This window comes from Phlebotomus argentipes, unplaced genomic scaffold (assembly GCF_947086385.1).
Source record: "Phlebotomus argentipes unplaced genomic scaffold, Phlebotomus argentipes genome assembly scaffold_18, whole genome shotgun sequence".
In the NCBI taxonomy this organism is placed as follows: domain Eukaryota; kingdom Metazoa; phylum Arthropoda; class Insecta; order Diptera; family Psychodidae; genus Phlebotomus; species Phlebotomus argentipes.
In genome coordinates this window covers 18,114,713-18,135,856 of record NW_026776177.1, presented here as the reverse complement: position 1 = coordinate 18,135,856, position 21,144 = coordinate 18,114,713, and the positions used below count along the sequence as shown (strand labels likewise).

General features: G+C 39.3%; 1 protein-coding gene and 1 long non-coding RNA gene across 2 annotated transcripts in view; both read left to right on the top strand.

Moving 5' to 3' along the window:
- The first annotated feature begins 548 nt into the window (after window positions 1–548).
- The window catches only part of LOC132259896 (Kv channel-interacting protein 4-like), a 32,131-nt gene continuing 11,535 nt past the window's right edge, over window positions 549–21,144 (top strand). The window contains exons 1-3 of the mRNA XM_059757710.1: window positions 549–590; window positions 3,416–3,571; window positions 3,702–3,767. Coding sequence (XP_059613693.1) covers window positions 3,713–3,767 — 55 coding nt within the window. The 5' untranslated portion in view covers window positions 549–590; window positions 3,416–3,571; window positions 3,702–3,712. The remainder of the gene's footprint in view (window positions 591–3,415; window positions 3,572–3,701; window positions 3,768–21,144) is intronic.
- LOC132259897 (uncharacterized) lies at window positions 4,799–19,753 on the top strand. The gene is made up of 3 exons (XR_009468327.1): window positions 4,799–4,925; window positions 5,551–5,724; window positions 19,427–19,753. It is a non-coding gene; the product is annotated as an uncharacterized LOC132259897 (long non-coding RNA).

Below are 21,144 nucleotides of genomic sequence, written 5' to 3'. Positions count from 1 at the left end.
GAGGGAATCTTGTATCTTTCAGGAATTGGCACTTAAATTAGTCACATTGTATTATATCCCCATTCATCGCATTTAATACGCATTAAGGCGTCTTACAATTGCTCAGCGAGTTCCTGAGTGTTGAGTGTGAAAATTCACAAATTCAACAATTCACCAACATCATCATTTTCAGCTGATTTCAGCTGGAGTTCTCTCATTTGTGTAGACATGAAAATATGAATGGATTTTCATGAAATGAGAAATGGTCACCACAGGCAAGATTCGCGTGGAAAAATTCAATACACACTGAAGCGAACCGAAGGCTAAGCGCGGAGTTTATTAATAAAACAGATCAAAATGTGATCACTCATAAAACTAATAACCATTCATGTGTATTATTAAAATATACACAACAGATCTAAATATTGCTCTCATATTCATCATATCAAAACGTATTCTCACACTCGAAAAAGTATCTTCTTTCCAAAAATAAAACATTAACACAACGGCATCTTCATCAAGATCATCATGAGAGGAATGGGCCAGTTTACAATTGTATTTTTAGTGAAAATGTTGCTCCTCCAAATTTCACTCATCCGGTGAAGAAAGAGGTGACGTTTTCTCCTGTTGGATTTGTGTATAATTAAAAACTTAATTGAGCGTTAATCGCTCAATTGGTCGTGTCGCAAGTTTCCCTCTAATGTGATAATGAGACCAGCTTCATGAAGAGTCGTTGGAGTGTAAATTGATCAAATGTTGTAAATACTCGTCATATGCTGTGCAAGAGGATTTGTGTTTCGTTGGAAATTGTGACCCTTCGTGAGGACCTAAAGTGGAAAAGCGCATTTCAAGTTATATTTTGCCACTTAAGAGATATCTCACTGTCTTTCGAACGCATGGATTCGTAGAATTTCGTCTGCAAAAATTATCACAATCTGAAAAGTTAACACGAGTGTCGAAATTATCCGAAGACACTGTGATGATGCTCTGTCTCGGTTATTAAGACACGAGCAGAAGACGGTTTATTTTTTACGGAGAGGTGAAAAATGTCGGGCAAACATAATATTTATACATGAAGAATTCCGCGCAGTTGCATATTTTGCTTATCGGATTGTTTTTTTTTCTACAAATTTGTTATGTTCAAAATATTGCTGCAAAATTAAATTTGTTGAATTTGGTTTTGGTGAAGTTTTCTCCTAAAAGAGTGATTGCAAATGCAGTGTTCCGCATTTTTCCAATGGAAAAAGTATTCGGTTGTGAGCTTGTAGTGAAATATTGGATTTTCCACAGAAATGTCACATTTGAGTGAGTTTTCCTCGTCACAAAATGCTCTCTCTCTCTCTGGCTGACTCTCACCCAAAACTTGTGCATATCTAATAAAATAAAATAAACGATGTGGGTGGCACAGTTAGGCCCAATATACAAAGTAATCCTTTGAAAATGTTGCAAATGAATTGCCTGAATAGCTTAAATGAGAATTTCCAATACTCTCTGAGCTCCAATCAGATACAGAGTCGTTTTGAAAAAAACTATTAGAGTTCTCTGGGGCAATATTCACGTTTATATGACGCTATATAATTAAACTAAATATACTCCACTCCACATTTTATATATAAATACTTTTCTCAAGATGATCAGAAAAGCCATAAAGAAATTCACAGTTTCCCAATCGATAATCCCCACCAAGTGAAAAGGCCAGAGGGTGTATTGTATTGCGAGCCAAGTGAGCTAATTAATTTAATCGGGGAGAGTTTTGTGCAAGAATTCTCATATACAATGTGAAATTCTGTCTCTTTGGCTTCTAAAGTGCCACGCATCATTTGAATTTTGTCCCCAGAAACAGAAATGCGCAGAGTATGTGTGTATTTCTGAGCCTTTGAGCGCCAGCAAAAGGAAAATTAGGTCTAACAAATAACCAAATTACGTGGCATGATTCATTAGAAGAGACTTCATAGAGACAAAGTGGCGTCTTTCTCTTCCAATGGCATAATCTAATTTCTTGAGGGCAAGTCACGACTACAAAAAATGCCCACAACTTCAACTTGTGCGCCCTTCGTTTACAATTTCCCAGGTCATGCATTTTGTATTATGAGTAATATCAAAGGGAATGTGGAACGTGAATTCTACTGAGAGGTTCATCAAAATTGCTGATAAAGGCATTATAGTCCTGAAAGTCCCTGGAATACAAAATTTCATATCGCCAGCATTTTTTGCGGTCCCCCCTTTCGCAACTCTCTATGATCCACATTGTGCGAGAGTTGTGGAAATGTTTCTCGTATCGCCCAAAATAATTTCCAACGCTTTATAAATATTAAAAGGGAAAACATTTGTATACTTGTGCTAATGAAATACGATACCGACAGTCTTGTAAAGACATTTTGATACAATCTCTTGTAATTAGGCGAAATGTATTCACATGTATTATAAGAAGTGAACTATTGCCCTCATTAAGTGGCGGAAATTTTCTTTGTTCAGCCTTTTTTTTCCTCCTCGTCTCCCATCATGGGCGTGCTAAACTTGAGGAAATTGGGTTCCATGCTAATGAGACTTTAAAATGCTGTACATGTTTTAGCGATTCTTCTGGATGCAAGTGATTAATAAGCATGGTGGCTTTTCATCCTTTCCACTCTTCTTATTTTCACACAAAAATTATATAAATTTGGCTTGATCGATATGAATTGTTTTCGGGCAGAAATTGTATAAATTTCTCATTATAAATTATAATGCATGGAAGCTTTTACAGATTTAATTTTAATGCGCAATACAAAAATTAAATATATATTGATCAAAATTTGCCCCTGCAAAATACTTTTTTTAATGCGAGATTTATATTTCATTAATGAACTTAAATGAAAAAACAATTTGCCATTGTAAATGAGTTATTAAAAGTGATTACAGTGCGTCTGAAATAGTGTCAGATAGCATGCTTGAAGAGCGTTAACTATTCCAATGATTGACGGGCTTTCGATGCACGCGAGAAATACAAATTCAGATTATTATGTGTAATTCCCAATGACTGTCGAGGAGAAATGGAACAAATATACCATCTGACAAATGACTTTTTAAACCACTCCACTCAGTTTCGCCACGTTGTAGCGAAAATAGTTGCGGCTTGTCGCTCTATTGCACTCTTCGATTCTGTACCATTTCAATGCGATGCTCAGGCGAGGAGGATTTTGTCCATTTCATGCGATTCCCTCTCACTGAGCATGTCGTCATCTTGATGGAGATGCATGTTGGCCGCAGTCCAAGAACTGACGTGGCTACATGTTAATTTTTGTCAATCTCCGTGTAAACACGCTCCTTCCAAAGTTGATTTGAGCGCTCGGACGGCCTGACCAGAGGCGCGCCTCAGTGATTCGTGTAAAGCCTCTGTATATTGTTTAGACTAGAGCGCCAAAGAGGAGTTCCAAAATAACAATTGAAACGTTCTTAGGCGGCGGCAGAGACTCGGGTCCTCACTGTGTGGCAGTTGATGGACCGACAGTGGTGAATCAGGGTGAAGATATCGCGGAAACGCGAGACGAGGAGCACCAGCAAAGGGAGTGTTCGTGTCCAAAGAGCGGATTTGTTCTACGTTTCCTGAAAAAAGGTCAGTTTTTTCCTCATCACTGTCACAATTTAATTTGCTTAATGGTATACACACACATTTTGCGAAATAAATTCACAAAATCTCTCCAATTAATTAAGCTTTATAACGATACTTTTTACGGATTCTCCAGCTTGGACTAAAATGCGTGGCAGTGATATGTCCGATGATGGGGACGATGAACCGAATATGTATGAATGTAAGTTGGTGCCTTGATTTTTGGAGAAATTGGCGTGACACATTAACAATATGCTTTATGATCAGCTGTAATATGGATTTTTTGAATTAAGTGGTTTTGCCAAAACTCATTAGTTCTGCATTTCGTGTCAATTGAAATGCTGTTTTAACAAATTATGTGTTTTGCATTATGCTAATATTATTAATAGTCATTATTTTCGCAATCAATTCCATACTATGATCAAATTTTAATTTATTGACCTTGTTATTGAGTTCAGTGCGAATTGCAATTTGCATTATGGAGTTATTTATAAAAGGTAATGCGTTGATTATTTTTTCACGCAAACCAATGATTGGGGAGGCTTCAACCTGCGTTCCCTTATTTGCGCCACACATTCTCCCCATTCGCACAGAGTGCAGAAGCATTTCATCCCTCTGTAATGGCTCTGAGCTGTGTATATTTCTATAAATCTAATCTACATCTGAGCATTGTAATCTCAGGCGTACCCGCATTTTGTTCCAACAATTTCCATCACGATGCGGTGTAAAAAAAAATTTAATGACACCTTGTCTGAAATAATTTTCGGGGAAAAAGGTGTCTCATGGCGGAAATTTTTCCCCACAATCCACGAATAGTCTGCACCTTTTCCCCAAATTTGCGGTTTCAACGGCATGTGATAAAATTAAATAACCTCCTTCCAGTGCGAGAATATTGAGAAAGAATTTATTTATATTTCCACCCCCCACCACGTCACTTCCAGTGGACGGGAAATTTAGGACTGATGGGGCCTTCCATAGCGCAGAGTCTGAGAGAGTGAAAGCTCCGTCGTAAATCGCAAGCTTTCGGCTCGGGTCTCTCCCAATGGTGTGTATCTATTCGGCGCACTCACGAGAAACTTGGCTGCTTTCACCATCATCCCTGTGCCCAACTGTAGAGACTTGCCATACATATATTTCGGAGCGACTTTTCTAGTCGTGTTTAAAACTCTTTCTCACTGCTCCCACCATCACGAAATGGGGAGTATCTCCTTCGCAGGATCCGGATCCTCATCCATATCACACATTTCCAACGGGTGCAGTTGTCTTCATAGCCCTGGTTGGATATGACGTGAATTGTTCAAGTGAGTGTGTGTCGTTCAGAATCTACGTGTAGCTCCAAGACTGAAAAGGGGAGATAAAAGTATACACCATCAGCTCTCATGCCCTGGAGCTTATCCCAGTGAAATTTTCCATTGGCGAATATAGTGAAAATTCTGAAAGTTCTCTCTCCATCATCCGCATAGATGCTCATTTCCCTAATTTCGGACAGCATAATGTTCAATTTTCCCTCGTAATAGAACATGAATTGGCGAGAATTCCACCTGTATGCTTGACGAAGCATATTTGCTATTACTATAGGCATAATTAATTTTCATCATAGAACAGGAGGATATTAATTTGTCGGATATTTATTTAATAAACTAATTGAGAATTTGAATAGAATTTTATGATATTTCATCAAAAAAAAGTGACAAGTCAGTGACCTCTAAATGATGTAGATATTAGCACAAAGTGAGGTTAGATTTTCTAGGAGTCACTTCAACATTTTTATATGAAAATTACATGTTTATACGCTTCTAAAGAGAGAAAGTGAATTTTCACTTTTTTATCTGTTGTGAACCAAGTGAAGAGAGTCAATTGTTTACTTTTTATGACGTTTTAGTTTCTATTCGTCGACTTTTCTTTTCCACACAGCCTACTTAGTTTAACTTAAATATCATTTTGAGATTAAAGTATTTAATTTGAGTCTTAATTTTTTGTCACAGAAATACTCAATATCCTACCAAAGGCGCAATTTAATATTCAACAGTGAATGACTGAAGTGCAAAAAACTGTGAAAACCATTTTCTTCCTGGCCGTGCGAATAAAGAGAGTGCACGAGTGAAAAGTGGAAGTAAAATTCATAACAGCCAGGAGGTTAACAGTTCGCACTGCCAACGGTATGTTGATATAGTATTTGTGTTGTGTCTTTTCTTCTGATTCAAAATATATGTGTTGTGGAAAAAGTGTTCCACGAAAATTCCATCATCTATGTGTCAGAAATTCTGTCCAAGAGAATTTGCAGAGAGGCAAAAACGAAGTGGGGAAAACCACAATCCATAAATATGACATCCAATTTTCTGAAAGGCAGAGACACATACATACACGATCAGCTTCACGGAAAAATGTTTATCATAGAGAAAATGAAAATTTTATCAATATCATCTTCTATCACCTTCCTGTCTTGCTTTTTTCCATCCCCTTCTCACGCAGAATCCTCGGAGGAAACATCATCTCTAAATTATGACGCCACCGCACACGCACGCTCGTGAGCATTGCACCCATAAAATGGTTATTCCAGGCCTCGAGCAGCCTCAACAAATTGAAATTGATGCTAATTCTATGAAAATATAATACAGCCAGCGCACTGGAAGTTTTATACGTTCATTTTAATATCGCACAGAGATATCAAGCCCGGTTGGGTGGAGAAATATGTGTGTTCACCATTCGAAGGCTCATTAATTATGAGCCGCGAGAGCTTTTGAATTGGTTAGCATTAGTACAAAAGCTTGCCACTTCCAGAATTGTTCCACTGATTGCGCGCAAATCAATAACACCCCAGTTTAACACTTGCAATTCCACCTTAATGAGTATGGCTAATGAGTTCTAACGCATAACCCATTAAACCGACTTAAAGGATTGGCACAACAGTGAAATTTCAAAGGCTTTGAGAGCATTATTTAGTTTTGGATTCTGTAGGAAATAGAAATGAAACAGTTTTGCCCATGAATTATTCCTATTATGATTATATTCTAACTTTAAGTACTTGATAACATCTCCAGGATCTTTGTTGGAAACAAATTTGCAGCCCTGAAAACTTTACTGTTTGACTCTCGTTTTTATTTCTCGTGTTATCGGTCTACACACAATGTAATACAAAATACATATTTGTACAAAGTAGAGCTTAAAAAAGGAAAATACTTGTACAATATGAGGCCTAAAGTCACCCCAAAGTCTATATACATATAAACCAGAAAGAGGTCTCAAATAAAACATTTTCATTGCTCCGCATGAGCTTTTTCTGCTGCGACTTTACATGTTTCGCCGACGAGCAGTGAAGGAAGCTGAGAGACAATATATGTGCAAGTCACATATGCTAGCTCTTCCTTCCCCATTTTTTCTCCCTCCCAACCTTCTAAATGATTTACACTATGTGATTATACTTGTGCCCCTATTTCCTAATGATATATGTATATATTTTTAAATTAATATCACATGAGATGCCACGCCACCTCCTATGACTTTCCCGACACGTATTCCACGGCGAAAACTTTCTCCGCCCCTCCTGTTCACCACAGCAGAAGACGCTTTTTGCCCATTTTGCGAAAATTTTCATTGCTTAGCTCACGCTTGAGATGCTTCTCAGCAGTACATCCGCACCGAGGGTGTGGATGTGTGTTGATGTGAGAAAGTAAGTGCTAATATAAGAAAAAGAGATGCTTAATTCCTACTTATTTCCACACACTTTGTAAAACATCCCCCGCCAAGAATAAATTATATCCTCCCTGTGCTGGCTGAGCTTTTCTTATGGGCCTTGAGACATTTTGTCGTACTCACGGTGCGTGGAATTAAATGTCGCCCAAAAGCTTTCTCCGGATTTAATTACTGCAGTGCTGAGGCCTCGGCAATTTTCAACAATAGAGCTTCACAGAAGAATGCCAGAATGGTGATGGTACTTTTTTATAGTGGAGCGCTTAGAGAATGAAGCGTTCAGGATGGGATTAAGCTGCGAAAGTTCACAGTTTCCATACATGTGTCACTCCCGATACACCTGGAACGGCGATTCCTGTCTAGACATTGTTATAGAAATACTCTTCTATGCTCTAGCATCCCCTTTCACGACGAGGTGCTCCCTCAAAAGAGTGAATGCCATCAATGTGTTACTGTCAGCAGCCCTGCTATATATATATTGAAATTGTAACAATGAGGGCACTTTTTGGACTTTTCTTACGAAATATCAATGATGGTGCACATTATGAGGTTCAATTGTCCAGAAAAGATATATCTACGCAAGATTTCAGTCTCATTTGCTACAAACAAGAGCCTCGACCTCAATTCACCACCCATAATCAGATCATATTTCATCGATATATGTATCTCGAGTATAAATAAAATATAATATTGTATATTATATGGTGATATTATGTATTTTATGTCTCCATTATTTCTGATTACACTATGGGCTACAAGGATATTATTTTTCACATATGTATATTGGGCATGTCTTGCCAATTTCGCCAATGAGATGGTTTCAAATTGAGGGACAAAAAGCCAGAGGAGCATTCTTATAGATGTCACTTTGTGTGACATTGTGGAGATGAAATGAAATCGTAGTAAGCATCAACCATTCACACAACTCTCAAGACTCTGCACAAAGTGCCATTTCCCACACTATAACGTCTTTCTTGACTTTCCAAATTTTCTTCACACTTGCAAAATTTAATTCAACCCAACCACTTAGTATGTAATATGTACAATAGAGTTAATATCGTATAGTTTAATTTTATTTTAGAGAACTTTAAAGCTAAGAGATGAAGGAAAAAACTGAGTCTAATCCGAAATAGGTTCCAATAGGCGACATGACTTTTTGTGACGCAGTTCCTGTCGCGAAATTTAGTCATTCGCTGTGTGAGTGGCTTTCGCGCCATTTGTGACGTTCTCCGGAGCGAGCTGAAGGTACACGCTATCACTCACCACGTTCACACGATTCTACCCATTTCGTCAATGGTGATTAAATTAATTTTGACACTGTCGACAATTGTTGTGTTTGTTCTGACGATTTGAGACCTTCAACAAACAGAATTAGCAGTGGGCGCCCATTTCCACAAGATACTGCCAAATGAGAGCTCACAACCAAGGACACAGATCCTGGCTTTCGGCTCTGGCGCCGTAACCTCTTGTTTGTTTTTTATTTAATTTATTCCATCACACAGTGAACTCTCGCCCCTTCACCTCGCCACCCAGCACACTCGTCCGCTGCGGCTTTGCCCGCAAACTTACTATTTTTCAACGGGTCGCCACACTTCCGTGGTGCGCCTCCCGCACGGAAACTTTTCGATGGAATGTCTAATTACGGAGAGCATCCTCATTTATTTAAAATGGGTAAATAACGTGCGTTTTTATGAACACTCTGCCATTTGGCTCCATCTGGAAATTTCATCAAATTAACAACATAATAGCGCCCATCTGTAAGCAAAAGACTCACTCGTAATTACAATGACTTCTTCATTTCACATATTCGGGGCAAATTACGCTCTTTCGCTCGACCTTAAGTCAAATAGCCAGAAAAATTATGCCATTCGGTTGTTAATGGTGTGTTTATGAAAACACATAAGATAAATTGGGTCGATCAACACAAATGTAATTCCTAGAATTAAAAAATTGAATTATCTGCATAAGTTAATCCTCTGTGTCAATAACAATTTATTTATATGAAATGAAATAAATATGAATATCACATGGATAAATAAAGCATTTCTTCGCATGGGAGAGAAATGTCCTTGGCTTACTACAAATTCCACAATTAACCAGAAATGTGCTTTGTCTCGAATTAGACTAATATGCGTGACGACGTCATAAAAGAGCCCCGGTGAAATAATTAAATAGTAGTTCTAAAAGAGTCATTTACGGTGGTTATTTTCAGTGTGAAATGCAAATCAGATTGAAGGTGAGAGTGATATTTGATTAATGAAGAGCTTTAGTAAGTAACACTGGGGGAGTTTCACGGGAGTTTAATTCGTTGATTGTTGCGTGCAAGAAAACACTTTGTAGGGGCACTTTGAGAAACACAACGAAATTGCTACAATGAATAGTCCTATGGCACAATAGTATAAGAATCACTGCCAAGAACTTTGCCATTCTTGGGTGAAAAAGGAAAAATATTTTGAACAAGGAGGTTAAGATCGCCATTTTTTAAGAGATTATCATAAACATAATGTAAACAATCTCTGTAGACATTCATATTTAATTCTTCGAGTGCAATATGCGTTTATTATGTATAATCATAGTTAGATGGATAGCCTATTTATCTGAATTTAATGCAATAAAGTCAAGCCATAAAGCACAATAAAATATCTAATTAAAATGATTTATCCCCATTATTCCATCGATTATTGCCAGAAAATCGCAACAATTGTCCATTAAAGCTCGCAAACGAGTGCAATTCCCGACGCGCATTTAATTAGGATTGCATATTTAACAGCCAAGGACCTGCAATAATGATGAGAAAAGGGATACAAATTCAGGTACTCATGGCGATTCTCATTTGTCTCAGAAGCCATAAACATTTGGGAACATTGCCAGTCCGGAGTTAGAGTACAAATCACAAAACAAGCTTTGGGATGTTGGCAATGATGCGAGGCTCTGCGGTTGACGGACCTTTGGACACGGGAGTAAATGGGGGGCAAATTGACTCAATGACCAGGATCTCTGGCCGAGAGATGGGCAGCGACGCGGACGTTTTGAGCTTGAGGGACATCATAAAAGAAATCCCCCGTGGAACGTGAATAAAACATCGTCAGTGAGATTTCGCATTTAGTGCTGCCGGGCGAATAAAGCTTTTGACCAAATATCAAATGCGAATGACAATATAAAAGTACATGTGATTTCTCGTACTATGGTAAAAATGGCGTAATACCGTGAAAATTATGTCCAAGGAAGATACAATGCGGTTGTAAAAATAAATAAGATAAAAGGTATTGTATTTTGAACAACAATAAGAGAATTATAGTGCGGAAGGACGCGGATTTGAAGGATTTTGCATGGAAATTGCGAGATATTTTGCCATAACATAATGGTATAGTTATTCATAATAAGAGACAATTTCCAATGAAAATTAAAGACCTTCTCAAACTCATTTGCAGATTGTATTGCAAATGGAATTACGGTTATTGCAAATGATTGATTCAGTATAGTTAATTTTCAGCTCATCTCTCCATTAGACATCTATAATTAAGACCCATTAGATGAGCACTCTCAGACAACAATTTAATCAAATTCACTTTCAACTGGAGCTATTACAGTGAATTATATAGTTCTCATTTAAAATTGCTTAGGGATTTCTGCATAAGTTAATTACAAATTGACGATATGAGAGACGAATTCAGAAACTATTCTCAAGGGGAAGATTGAATAATAGATAGTTCAAATCTTATAGTAAATCTCTGTGATTAATGAATATTTCCTACCATGGTAGTAATTAAAAAGCTTCAAAGACAGTTTTCGATTCACTTACTGAATATAAATACATACAGACGTATTATATACTGGACGCACAAACATATATTCCAGAGTTTTTAGAGATGAAAACAGAGGATTCAAACTTTCCCAATCACGATTCGTATGCAAGCGTGAGAGTGTTGAAATTCATTAGACTATTGGACGCTGGAGCTTTTAGAGAATAATTCACTTCGCATGAAAAGGGTTTATGTGCGGATTTTCCCAATTTTTCCTCCCTCTCTCTCTTGCATCCACATTTAATCACTCTGAATTCAAGCTTTTTTCTGGGAATTAATCGAACCATTTCTCCAACAAAATTCTCTGTCCTTCGTGGTACAGCAATTTAATAGGATTTTTCCATTGAATGGCAAATTGTCGCTCATTACGCAACTGCCACGTCAATTGCAATGAACTCTCCCAATGCGTGACTTTTACTACAATATGCTTGACTACCACAATTCAATACGCTTACCCAATATCAGTTCCTGTGCATTGTGTCATCGTAAACCACGCAAAGGGTTGACGATTTGTGAGTTATATTGTTGCAAAATACAATCTTTCTCATGCGGTGGCATTTCATATGCGGAACCATTCTCGAAACACGATGTTATGTACAAATAGTTGAAAATGACATTTTCATACCTTTCCATCACTTGCTTCTGCGGCCACATTGCTCCATGGCTTTCGTATCATTTCTTCGACCAACTTTCGCAATCCGGAAAACTTCTCTTGGTTCTCTCTGAAATACTCCAAAGGTGTGTGTGTGTGTATGTCTTTTGCCCAATGAAAGATTCCGAAGCAGGTGCTATAAAGGACATTTTGACTGTGTTGTTGTAGATATTTTGCTTCAAAACACTTTTGGTAAAATTCTCAGGAATATCTGGGCAACTTTTGGGAGAAAATAGTTATTTTCAAGAACAGATGATATATTAACTATTTATGGTTATATATTGAGTCCCATTTTTTCTGAAGGTATAGTTGATATGCAGAAATACTTGGATTTCAGCCAAATGCTCTCACTGTCTTCCATTCTCTCTTCTCCATTTAAGTAGAAACAATTTATTATGACGTCACATAAGACATTCACTAAATTAAGGATAGTTTTCCCGGTGGTTATGTAGAGTCATGCAAAAAGCACTTTAATAGAACAATTTAGATAGAAGAGTCAGATAATGGTGAGAAATCTTTAGAACATTGTGGATAATATACGATTTTCCATTTACTGTGGCGGTTCTAAGCGTGGTTTTCGGCGAGATTCTGTGCCATGGAGGAGACCAAAGTCCCCAAGAGCAGCCCCAGTGAGTAAATGCCGTTGCTATGGTTTCAGCATCGTTGGATCCTTTTATACATGGCACCCCAGTGCCAATCTTGAAGGGTGAAGAAAATTCCACACTTCCTACCATATCACAACCACGTACATATATACACTTAGTGCTTTAATAATGCTTCATATTTGCGATTAAGTGACGAGCAGGAAAATCTAATTCATTAACATTCACGTCGTCTCCGTCGCTCTCACCTTCTTACGTCATAGTCGTGATTTTCAGATACGACACGCAATGCATTTCTCATCAATAGCGCGCTCGGGCGAAAAATTGCACCTTCAACTCAAAGATGCGGCGTTAATAAGACGAACTCGCCATCGATGTATATTGAGTGTTGACACAACCCGAAGAACTGATTATTGGAGAGTATTCTGCGCTGTGGCAACGATGCAGCAACATTCCATTAAAACGTGCTTCTGAAAATACCACTTTGCCGTTGAACGTAATCTAGAAGGAACATCATTGGTTTTGCTCTTGGTTGTACCACTGGAAATTGATTAGCGCAACTCTGATGCAGAAGTTTTGCACCAAAATTGCTCAACATGAACGAACTTTCGCTATAAAACTTGCACCATAGCTGAAGGTTCGGACAATGTCTTTAAATTCAAGGAGGAAACTTGATATGAGTGACAATGTTATTACAGATCGGTTTGAAGTAAGCAAACTATGAAAATTGAATGACACAAGACACCATCAGGAAAGAACAGACGTGTTTTTCGTTAAGTTAACGGTGAAATTCAATTTTACAAACGTATGAGTGCATTTAAAAGACAGAAAGTATCGTCATAAAGCATTATTGTGTTATTCGAATACTGTCTAAGTGACGAGAAAGTTGCGGATGTTTTGAGAGTGTGAGTCACGTCCTAAGATATCCTTTCCTAAAAATGAAATGCGACACATGAGCTCAATGGCAAGTGCGTAGAATATGGATGGATGCTCTGTGTTCCCACAAGAATTGCTCACCTTATCGGTGATGTGTTGTGAATATTTGTAAAATTGATCCTATGGCAAGAATTTATGGAGTATAGTATTTAAGGTATGGAAATATTTATGAGCGACGGGGTTGTGTTGAAAATCTCTTGGGGGTTGTTAAAATTTTCACCCTCGCTCGCGTGTAATTTTACTCTCGAGAGGGCGCCCGAGTAATAAAAAGTACTTGCTTAACATGATGCATAAATTTTCTAAAAATTTATATGCATGATGACTTGAGATTTTCTCAGCATGAATGAGTTTTGCACTCAAACCGTGAACTTCAACGCAGAGATAAAATGTTAATTTTGCCAGCAAAATCACCCCCTGCATCATACCTTGGACTGTGGAATCGAGTGGATACACCCAGAAAATTTGCCCACATCATATGCAAATTTAATGGTTTTTCTGAGGTCGCATTTTACCAATCTGTGAATTTCGTGGTGCACAATTTGTCTGCATTCAATTTCAATTGGGAGAGATGAAAAAATGGAAATTTCCTTCTCAAAAAGGTGAGTTGTTGAAACAACAACTCGAATATGGTGGAGTGTCGAGAGAAAGCACTCCAATTTGAGCTTTCGTGGGTGAGGAGGGTCCATAAATAACCCGAAAATTTAAAACTACAAACACTGTACAAAGATATGATGGAAAGGGTAAAAGCTCCCGGTCAATGTGGCGCGCTCAGGTCAGTGATAAACGTAAAATGATTAATAACTGTATGAAACCATCCAATTTGTATCATGTGAAAAATTTTGTGGCTATCAGTCTGCTTTTTCTCACAGAGCAAATAAAAAATTATATTAATTGAATTTTAATGAACACCATCAATTTTAGTGCCATTGCAATTTGCGACATGCTTCAAGAGGATAATTTTGTTCGTAATATCATCATGATTATTCAATCAATAAAAATTAATGGAAACTTCGCACGTGAAAATGGGAAAATGCTGTAAATTTTTTTTCCAGGCAAGTGTTGATAATGATAGTGAGATAAGATTAATATCTATTACTTATTCTGTGATGCTTGTTGAATTCCTCTTAACGTGCAATTTATATAGCTTTCAAGATTGTAAATCAAACAGAGTGATGGATTGAGGTATGCGAGCGAGCTCTTACTCCACACTATCACCTCTCACCTCTGTGACAGGGGTGGAAATTTCGTAAATACGACGTGGGCTTTTGCTATTCTTGCCTCTGCTTTTTATCTTGAACTTCACAACAGCGGAAAACTTTTACGATAATATCCTAATGTAAGCTCCAATATATGACTTCCTCCGCTATCACAGTTTATTGAAGTAGGAAGAGGATTTTCTAGGCAGATTTTATCGTATTCTTGCCTTCATATAAGGGAAATTTGGATAAAACGCCCAGAAGAAAGATAAGCTTCCGGTTCTCATAAAGCGAACAACATCGCCTCTCTTCTCAGGTATCAGCCGTCATAGAGAAATTTAAGAGAGCAGTGGAAAAACATGTGAATTTTTTCACTAAATCATTTCATGCAAGAACAAACCATATTTGAGCGCCACTAGAGCAGAACATCGTGCCGAGATTTAAACTTAAACATACGATTTCTCTGGTGAAATTGCGAAGAAAGCTCCACAGCATCTAACTTCATCTTAGTGGCTTATGGTGTAGAAGTTAGCAATAGCGCACAGGGACAGTAATCTTCTCAGTAATGCGAAATATCTCCTTTCCTCATCTTTTATTTCCATTGTCCTTTCTCACTTCACATACACGTACACAGGGACACACTGTGTGTGCCATTTCAGATACGCATCGCTCTGTCCCTGTTTGATTTACTCCGGAGCTGCTTGAAAACATTCAATGACCATATTTTATTGACATATTTACCCACATGGCTGGAAAAACATGGAAAGCACCTTTCCCAGTTTCAACACCATATCGATCGTATTCAGTACTTTAAAAACATCGTACTTCACAATTCCTGCTTTAAATTAAGAAGATGCCCAACTTTCGGTTGGGGATAGTTTTCCTCACTTGTTTTGTCAAAAGCTCTCAAATTTTCTCTCATTGTTCAACTGTACATTATATTCCGACATCCCTCTAAAATCTGATATATCCAATTTATGCGAAATTCTCTCGTGACGCTCGACAGTAAATCGCCACATTAATTCCTATGTACTCCGAGCGATAGAGTTCGTTTATGTATGAGCACCAAATGAGTGGGAATATGAGGAAAGTGTTATGATATTATTGCGTCCTATCAGTGCTGAACCTTCTGTGTGTTGTTTCATAAAACAAATTATAACCTCCGAAGCTGGCAAGTGCCACATGAGTGAATTGTGACTGAGCAATCTCAATAGTCAATTCTATAAAACTTCCCCGGCGGATTTGATACTCATAACTCAACTAAATTGTTTAATTAATTATAGGGTGAAACAACTGCGGAAGAGTGGCAAAGTTATAAATATAGAGCCTGCTTCGCGTCCGGCAGGGTTGAAATTTGAAATGGGACTCTTGGGGTGTTCACATCTTTGCCAGCAGCTAATAAAAAATTAGTTCATTTCGCAAATAGGGCAAAAACGGCGGATAAATTAAAGTACTTGCATTGTGGCAATGGAGCGGACCCATGGCGAGTGGGATAAATTTAAAAATTTTCCAATTATTTACACACTCACATTTTTGGGGCAAAAGTGCGAGTGTATGAAATTTTAATTAAGCTGTTGGTGAACTTTCGCAGCTCTTTAAACGCAAAAGCACTGGTTAGAATATTTAATACTGGGGAAAAAAGGGGTTGGAAGCTTAAAGCATTATCCAATTTCATATCCCATAATAGAGAATATCTTAATTCAGCAGGAATAATCAGCATTTCTTATCGCAATTGAATTATTTTTGGTTACACAGATGGGCAAATTAGTATTCATATCATACGATTCGCACGAAATTGCCATACTTTTGGTATTCAACGGGTTGCTGGAAAGTTTTCCGCGTGAGTTACTCACCCTTCGACATTCACGCAATTTGCCCCACTTTCTTCCCTCTTCAGCCCATTCTTCTCACTGAGGTGTTCCCGCATTTGACAAAAGATTGCTCGTTAGTGTATAAGTTTAAAAGCATTTTAATGAATGAACGAAGAGGTGTCAGACCAAGGGTTATATTTCGTCACTTTGTGCCACCAAATCTGCCAAAAGTTGCTCCACCTCGAGCCCAATTCTCCATCTCCGGCACCAAGAGGGGTTTCTGTGTGTGGTTTCCAGTGGGTTTGGGAGCTGGTGGAGCGAATCATGAAAAATTTATTGTGCATTCCAACTTACACTGCGGTTGCCCTTTTCTCCACCCTTGGACGCTTGCCAATATAACTTCGGTCTACCACACCCCATGTGTGTCTCCGGAAACCGAAATGGAGCCCTTGAGATGCTTAACATTCATTTTTCGACTTTTATACATTCGCAGCGAGAGCCCCACTGAATGCCTCTAAGCTACTTTCTTCCAATTCAATTCGCACACACATAAAATATGCATAAGAATTGGCAAATCTTAACAATGCCCCGCCTCTGGACCGTCATCAGCAGAGACTGTGATAGATGCTTATGGGGATATGATGGAGTTAATTTAATTACTTACATTTCTTCCCTTTTTGAGTTATAGAGCTGCCAGCGCTCTCTCAATCAGGCCTGGGCGCTTTTCTCACAAAAAGGGGAAATGAAAAGTTTTCTCATTTCAAGTCTCTCGCACGATGATGATTCAATCTGAAAGGCGATACAAGGGCGGGCAATTGAACATCCACAAGTCCCTTCGGAGACTTGCAAGAAGTCCTCCTTCCGCCAAAGTGGGAACTTCACTCAGTTCACACTGTTTTTCCTTATATATCACTCGGAAACACTCAAAGTTGTTTCAATACGCTCTTCATTAGATTCCCAAATTCGATTATACATATTTTAATGATAATTTCTCTGTGTGGCAGTGAAATGTCTGTGGATTTTGCATATCTTAAACTTTTCCTTCTGCGCTATTCTCATGACAAATCATTAATATTCAGTCATCTTTTCGGTGAACACAACAGTTGTGCTTTTGAGCTTTCTTCTCTGTCTCTTCTAAGAGTGTTTCATATAAATTAATTGATGTGAGAAATAAATTACACACAGCTAAGCTTGGAATATTTTTCAAGCAATTTACTCCCTATATTTAATTTGCGCAATATGCGAGTCTTGTGCGTTGATGTGTCCAAACTCATGAACTTTCCACTCGGTGACTCTCCATTTTGCCTATGTATTGCTTCATTAAAGCACACTCCGCGGTATTGTATGGCATATTTGGTGCCCATGGGGAAAAATTGGCGACTGGGGTGGCAAAAAGAGATGACAATACACTCTGGCTCATGCGATAAAATCACAACTTTCAGCGTCATCATTATTTTCCCTGTGGTTTCCGTTCCACCTCGCATTTCGCCATTTCTCTGTGGTCTTGCATCGCCTGTAACTAAAACCATTATGTCAATATTGCTTTTTTATTATGATAAACGCGTGATCGCACGCATCATCTTGGACAGTGATGGTGAGATCGTGCCGAAGACGTAGAGATAACCTCCTAACCCTCTTTTCACTCCTCGTGTAGCTGCATGGAAATGATACTGTGATTTTCTCATTTCCGCCAGTCTACTGAACTTCCATGGCATCTTGTGTGTATTTATGGAGAAGAACATGGCTTTATGCTGAAAGGGAACTGAAAAATAGAATAGTGTTCAGTATTTCTCTACAATATTTCTCCCTTTGTCGAAGACTCTTCTAAATCTAAAGGCGAATTGTAAAAAAAGAATAATGGGACAAAGGGCTCACTTAGATGTGAAATATGGGTCAAAAATCTCGAATCTACAAATCGATCAAGGGGAAAGTCACTAGCTGATTTTGGAGGAATCCTAATGGTTTGAGAGAAGAATATTTGGGCGCAGAGAATGAAGCTTTTCGCGTAAAAAACGCACTTTTATCATCAGCTCATCAAGTTTGAAAGGCAATTTGTGGAGTAAAAATAATGAAAATTTAGATAAGAATCATGAAAAATCTAAAAATGATTAAATTGTCACAAAGTGAATGGCCTGAAAATCGCGAGAGTTTTTCCCCTTGAAATAGATTGAGGAAAGATGAATTTTTTAGTGAGGTATAATCGATTTTTAGAACACTATCACCGAAATAATGGTCTAGCGACAAACACGTGGAGTCTTTTTGAGCTTCTGCGGAAACAGTTTTGTTTACAGAGTTGATGAAAACTCGTGTAAAATGGAGCGCCGAGAAGTTCTTTCACATCCTCCCAATGTGAGACTACCCGCGAATTTCCTCTCAAGTGTCTGCAAGTTGAGTTGGTTTCTGGGTCAAGTGTATCACTCCACCGCATGTGACCACCCTTCCTGGGCTCTCGGTCTGCCGCTAAGGAATAATGACACTGCCAACGGCGACGACTCTGTGGCCACCGGTCGGATCAGGAATGAATAAGCCGAGAGAATGATGATAAAGGGATGACGACAGTGGATTCCTCACCTCGGCACGGGGTGGTGGAACGTGGCAGGAAAAGCAATTTTCTTTACATCCAACACACGATCAAAAGAGTGGCGAAGACGATAAGAGCCACAACATACGAGAGGACGTTTATGGGCATCGGAAATTCGTCCTCATCTGCTTTCTCGGGGAATCAGTTTATTGGGAAAGCATATTACCGTTATGACTATATTGCCCACGATGAAATATTAGTTGAGGTGTATGAGTAGTTGCTTCAGAGGAATTCTGTGGCTATGCTTCACTCGCTGACAGGTTAATCTTCCGATTCTCCACCACAAACGGCGCTCACAGCGTCGGGCGATTGGTTTGTGGAAGTGTACAGTGTCATATTTTGGGGTGTTTGATTGGCACAAATCCATGATCTACAATTGCTTCAGCCTGTGGTTCATCTCCATTATCCACTGCTTAATCCGTGCGAATGTGTGTCTTTACCTCATCCACTGAAGCTGGGCTAATTAATGAAATTAAGGAAAACACTGCGAATACATTACACACTTACCTAATATATATGACTACACTGTAACTAATATGCCTCATGTCATACTAATACTAATCTTTTCTCTCTCCAACTGTCTTTCGCAGATTTACAACATCGCACAGATTTGCACATATTCACACAATCCGCATTATTAACATGACCCACGGAGTTGCTGTGCTCTAATAAATAACTCAGCTGATTACATTTGGCATAAAACCCGTGAAATCAAACACCCGCCAATCTATCCACCCACTTCAATTTCAATTTCCCCGCGCTACCGAATATGAGCTGAGAGATTGGGTGCAGAATTCGGGGTGCATAGACACAAGCCAGCGAGCTTGGTGGGTGCAGGGGTGAGTTCTGGAGCACTGAGCGCCAATGCGCTATCAAACCTTCTCTCCGACGATTGCCAAGGAGTCAATCACTGAACACTGAGGACTACTCGAGCGCTGCCGATGTGAGTTTCGCGATTACTCACTTGCCATAGTTTTCATTGTATTCCACATGAAGTGAGAGGCGGCTGAGATCCGCGGAGTTTACAATAAAACTCACTTGTTGGCAGCATCACGCACACGTCCGCAGCCAGAGCGCAGTGCTGAGGCCGCTGAATTCCAACACGCAACGAGGAAGTCAGGGTGGTCATCGCAGTCCGGCTTCAGTCTGGCTCTTCATCATCTCGCAAGCGCCAGTGCAGTGTTCACGAGTGGTCCCAGCGATGAGGCCGCGACGGAAGTGAGGAGTGGTTAAGGGCTGCGCCGGCCTGTTGCAATGCTGACCCATTGACGGGCGTGCAGAAGACTCTGTTGAGTGGGTGTGAAGTGACTCGTGCCAAATTGGATACTAGCCGCCTTGGCCTTCTGGCCGACAGTGCGTGGGGCAATGCGAGGGCGTGAGGTGGCGTAGTGTGGGCTGCCGGGAGGGGCCCGGATCCCCAGATATGCCAAGAGCATGGCTGGCCCGCAGGCACAGCAAGCGGGTGCGTCACGCGCGGCCCAGTCGTTGCTCAATCAGAACAACCAGGTGCATCATACGACCGAGGAGGTGCTGGAGCTGGTCTCCCGCGACAACGTCCGCCAGTCTCACTCGGAGATCGCGGTGGAGGACGCCGAGGAGGGCTCGAAGCGAGTCCGCCACAGACACAGGCCGCTCTACAGGCGCTTCTTCAGCTACATCAAGAACGCCTGGACGGGGGTCAACTTCTCCTCGGGAAATGGTAAGATTGAGCGCGTGGGGATCAGATCGATCATCGCCTGTGGCAACCTTGCCTCAAAACATCTATCAATAGTTAGAAGAAAGTGAAACATATGCCGCTGATCGGGTGCGATTAAAAACAATCAATGCACAGAGTGTCTATTCTCAGACCACTAGAGTCGCCGGGATTATAGATCGTGGATTGAGAGGATTAGGTTTTCAAAATGTTCGCGTCATGATCTCAATACTGAAAGCTCAAAATCCATCCATTGGTGCTGGAGAGATATTTGCCATTTCCGCTACTCACACAGTATTTAATCTCTCGATAATTTTAGAAATTGGCTAGAATTTCATTGATGATTATTTGCTGGAGTATTTTTACCTCCAGAAGAACTTTTATTTCGCTGTAATCATACAATGAAAGGAATTTGGGAAATGAAAAATTCATTACACTCACCTTTTCAGCACGAAATAATCAATTTTGGATGAAAACATGACATAAGGCGATGCTTTTCAATGTTTTTACACTCTGAACGACTAATGAAATTTTTAGTCAAGCTTTTTCATGCAATTTTTATTCCTCTGAAACCTTTGAAAGTATTCTAGGAAACATTCTGCATCGTTTGCACTC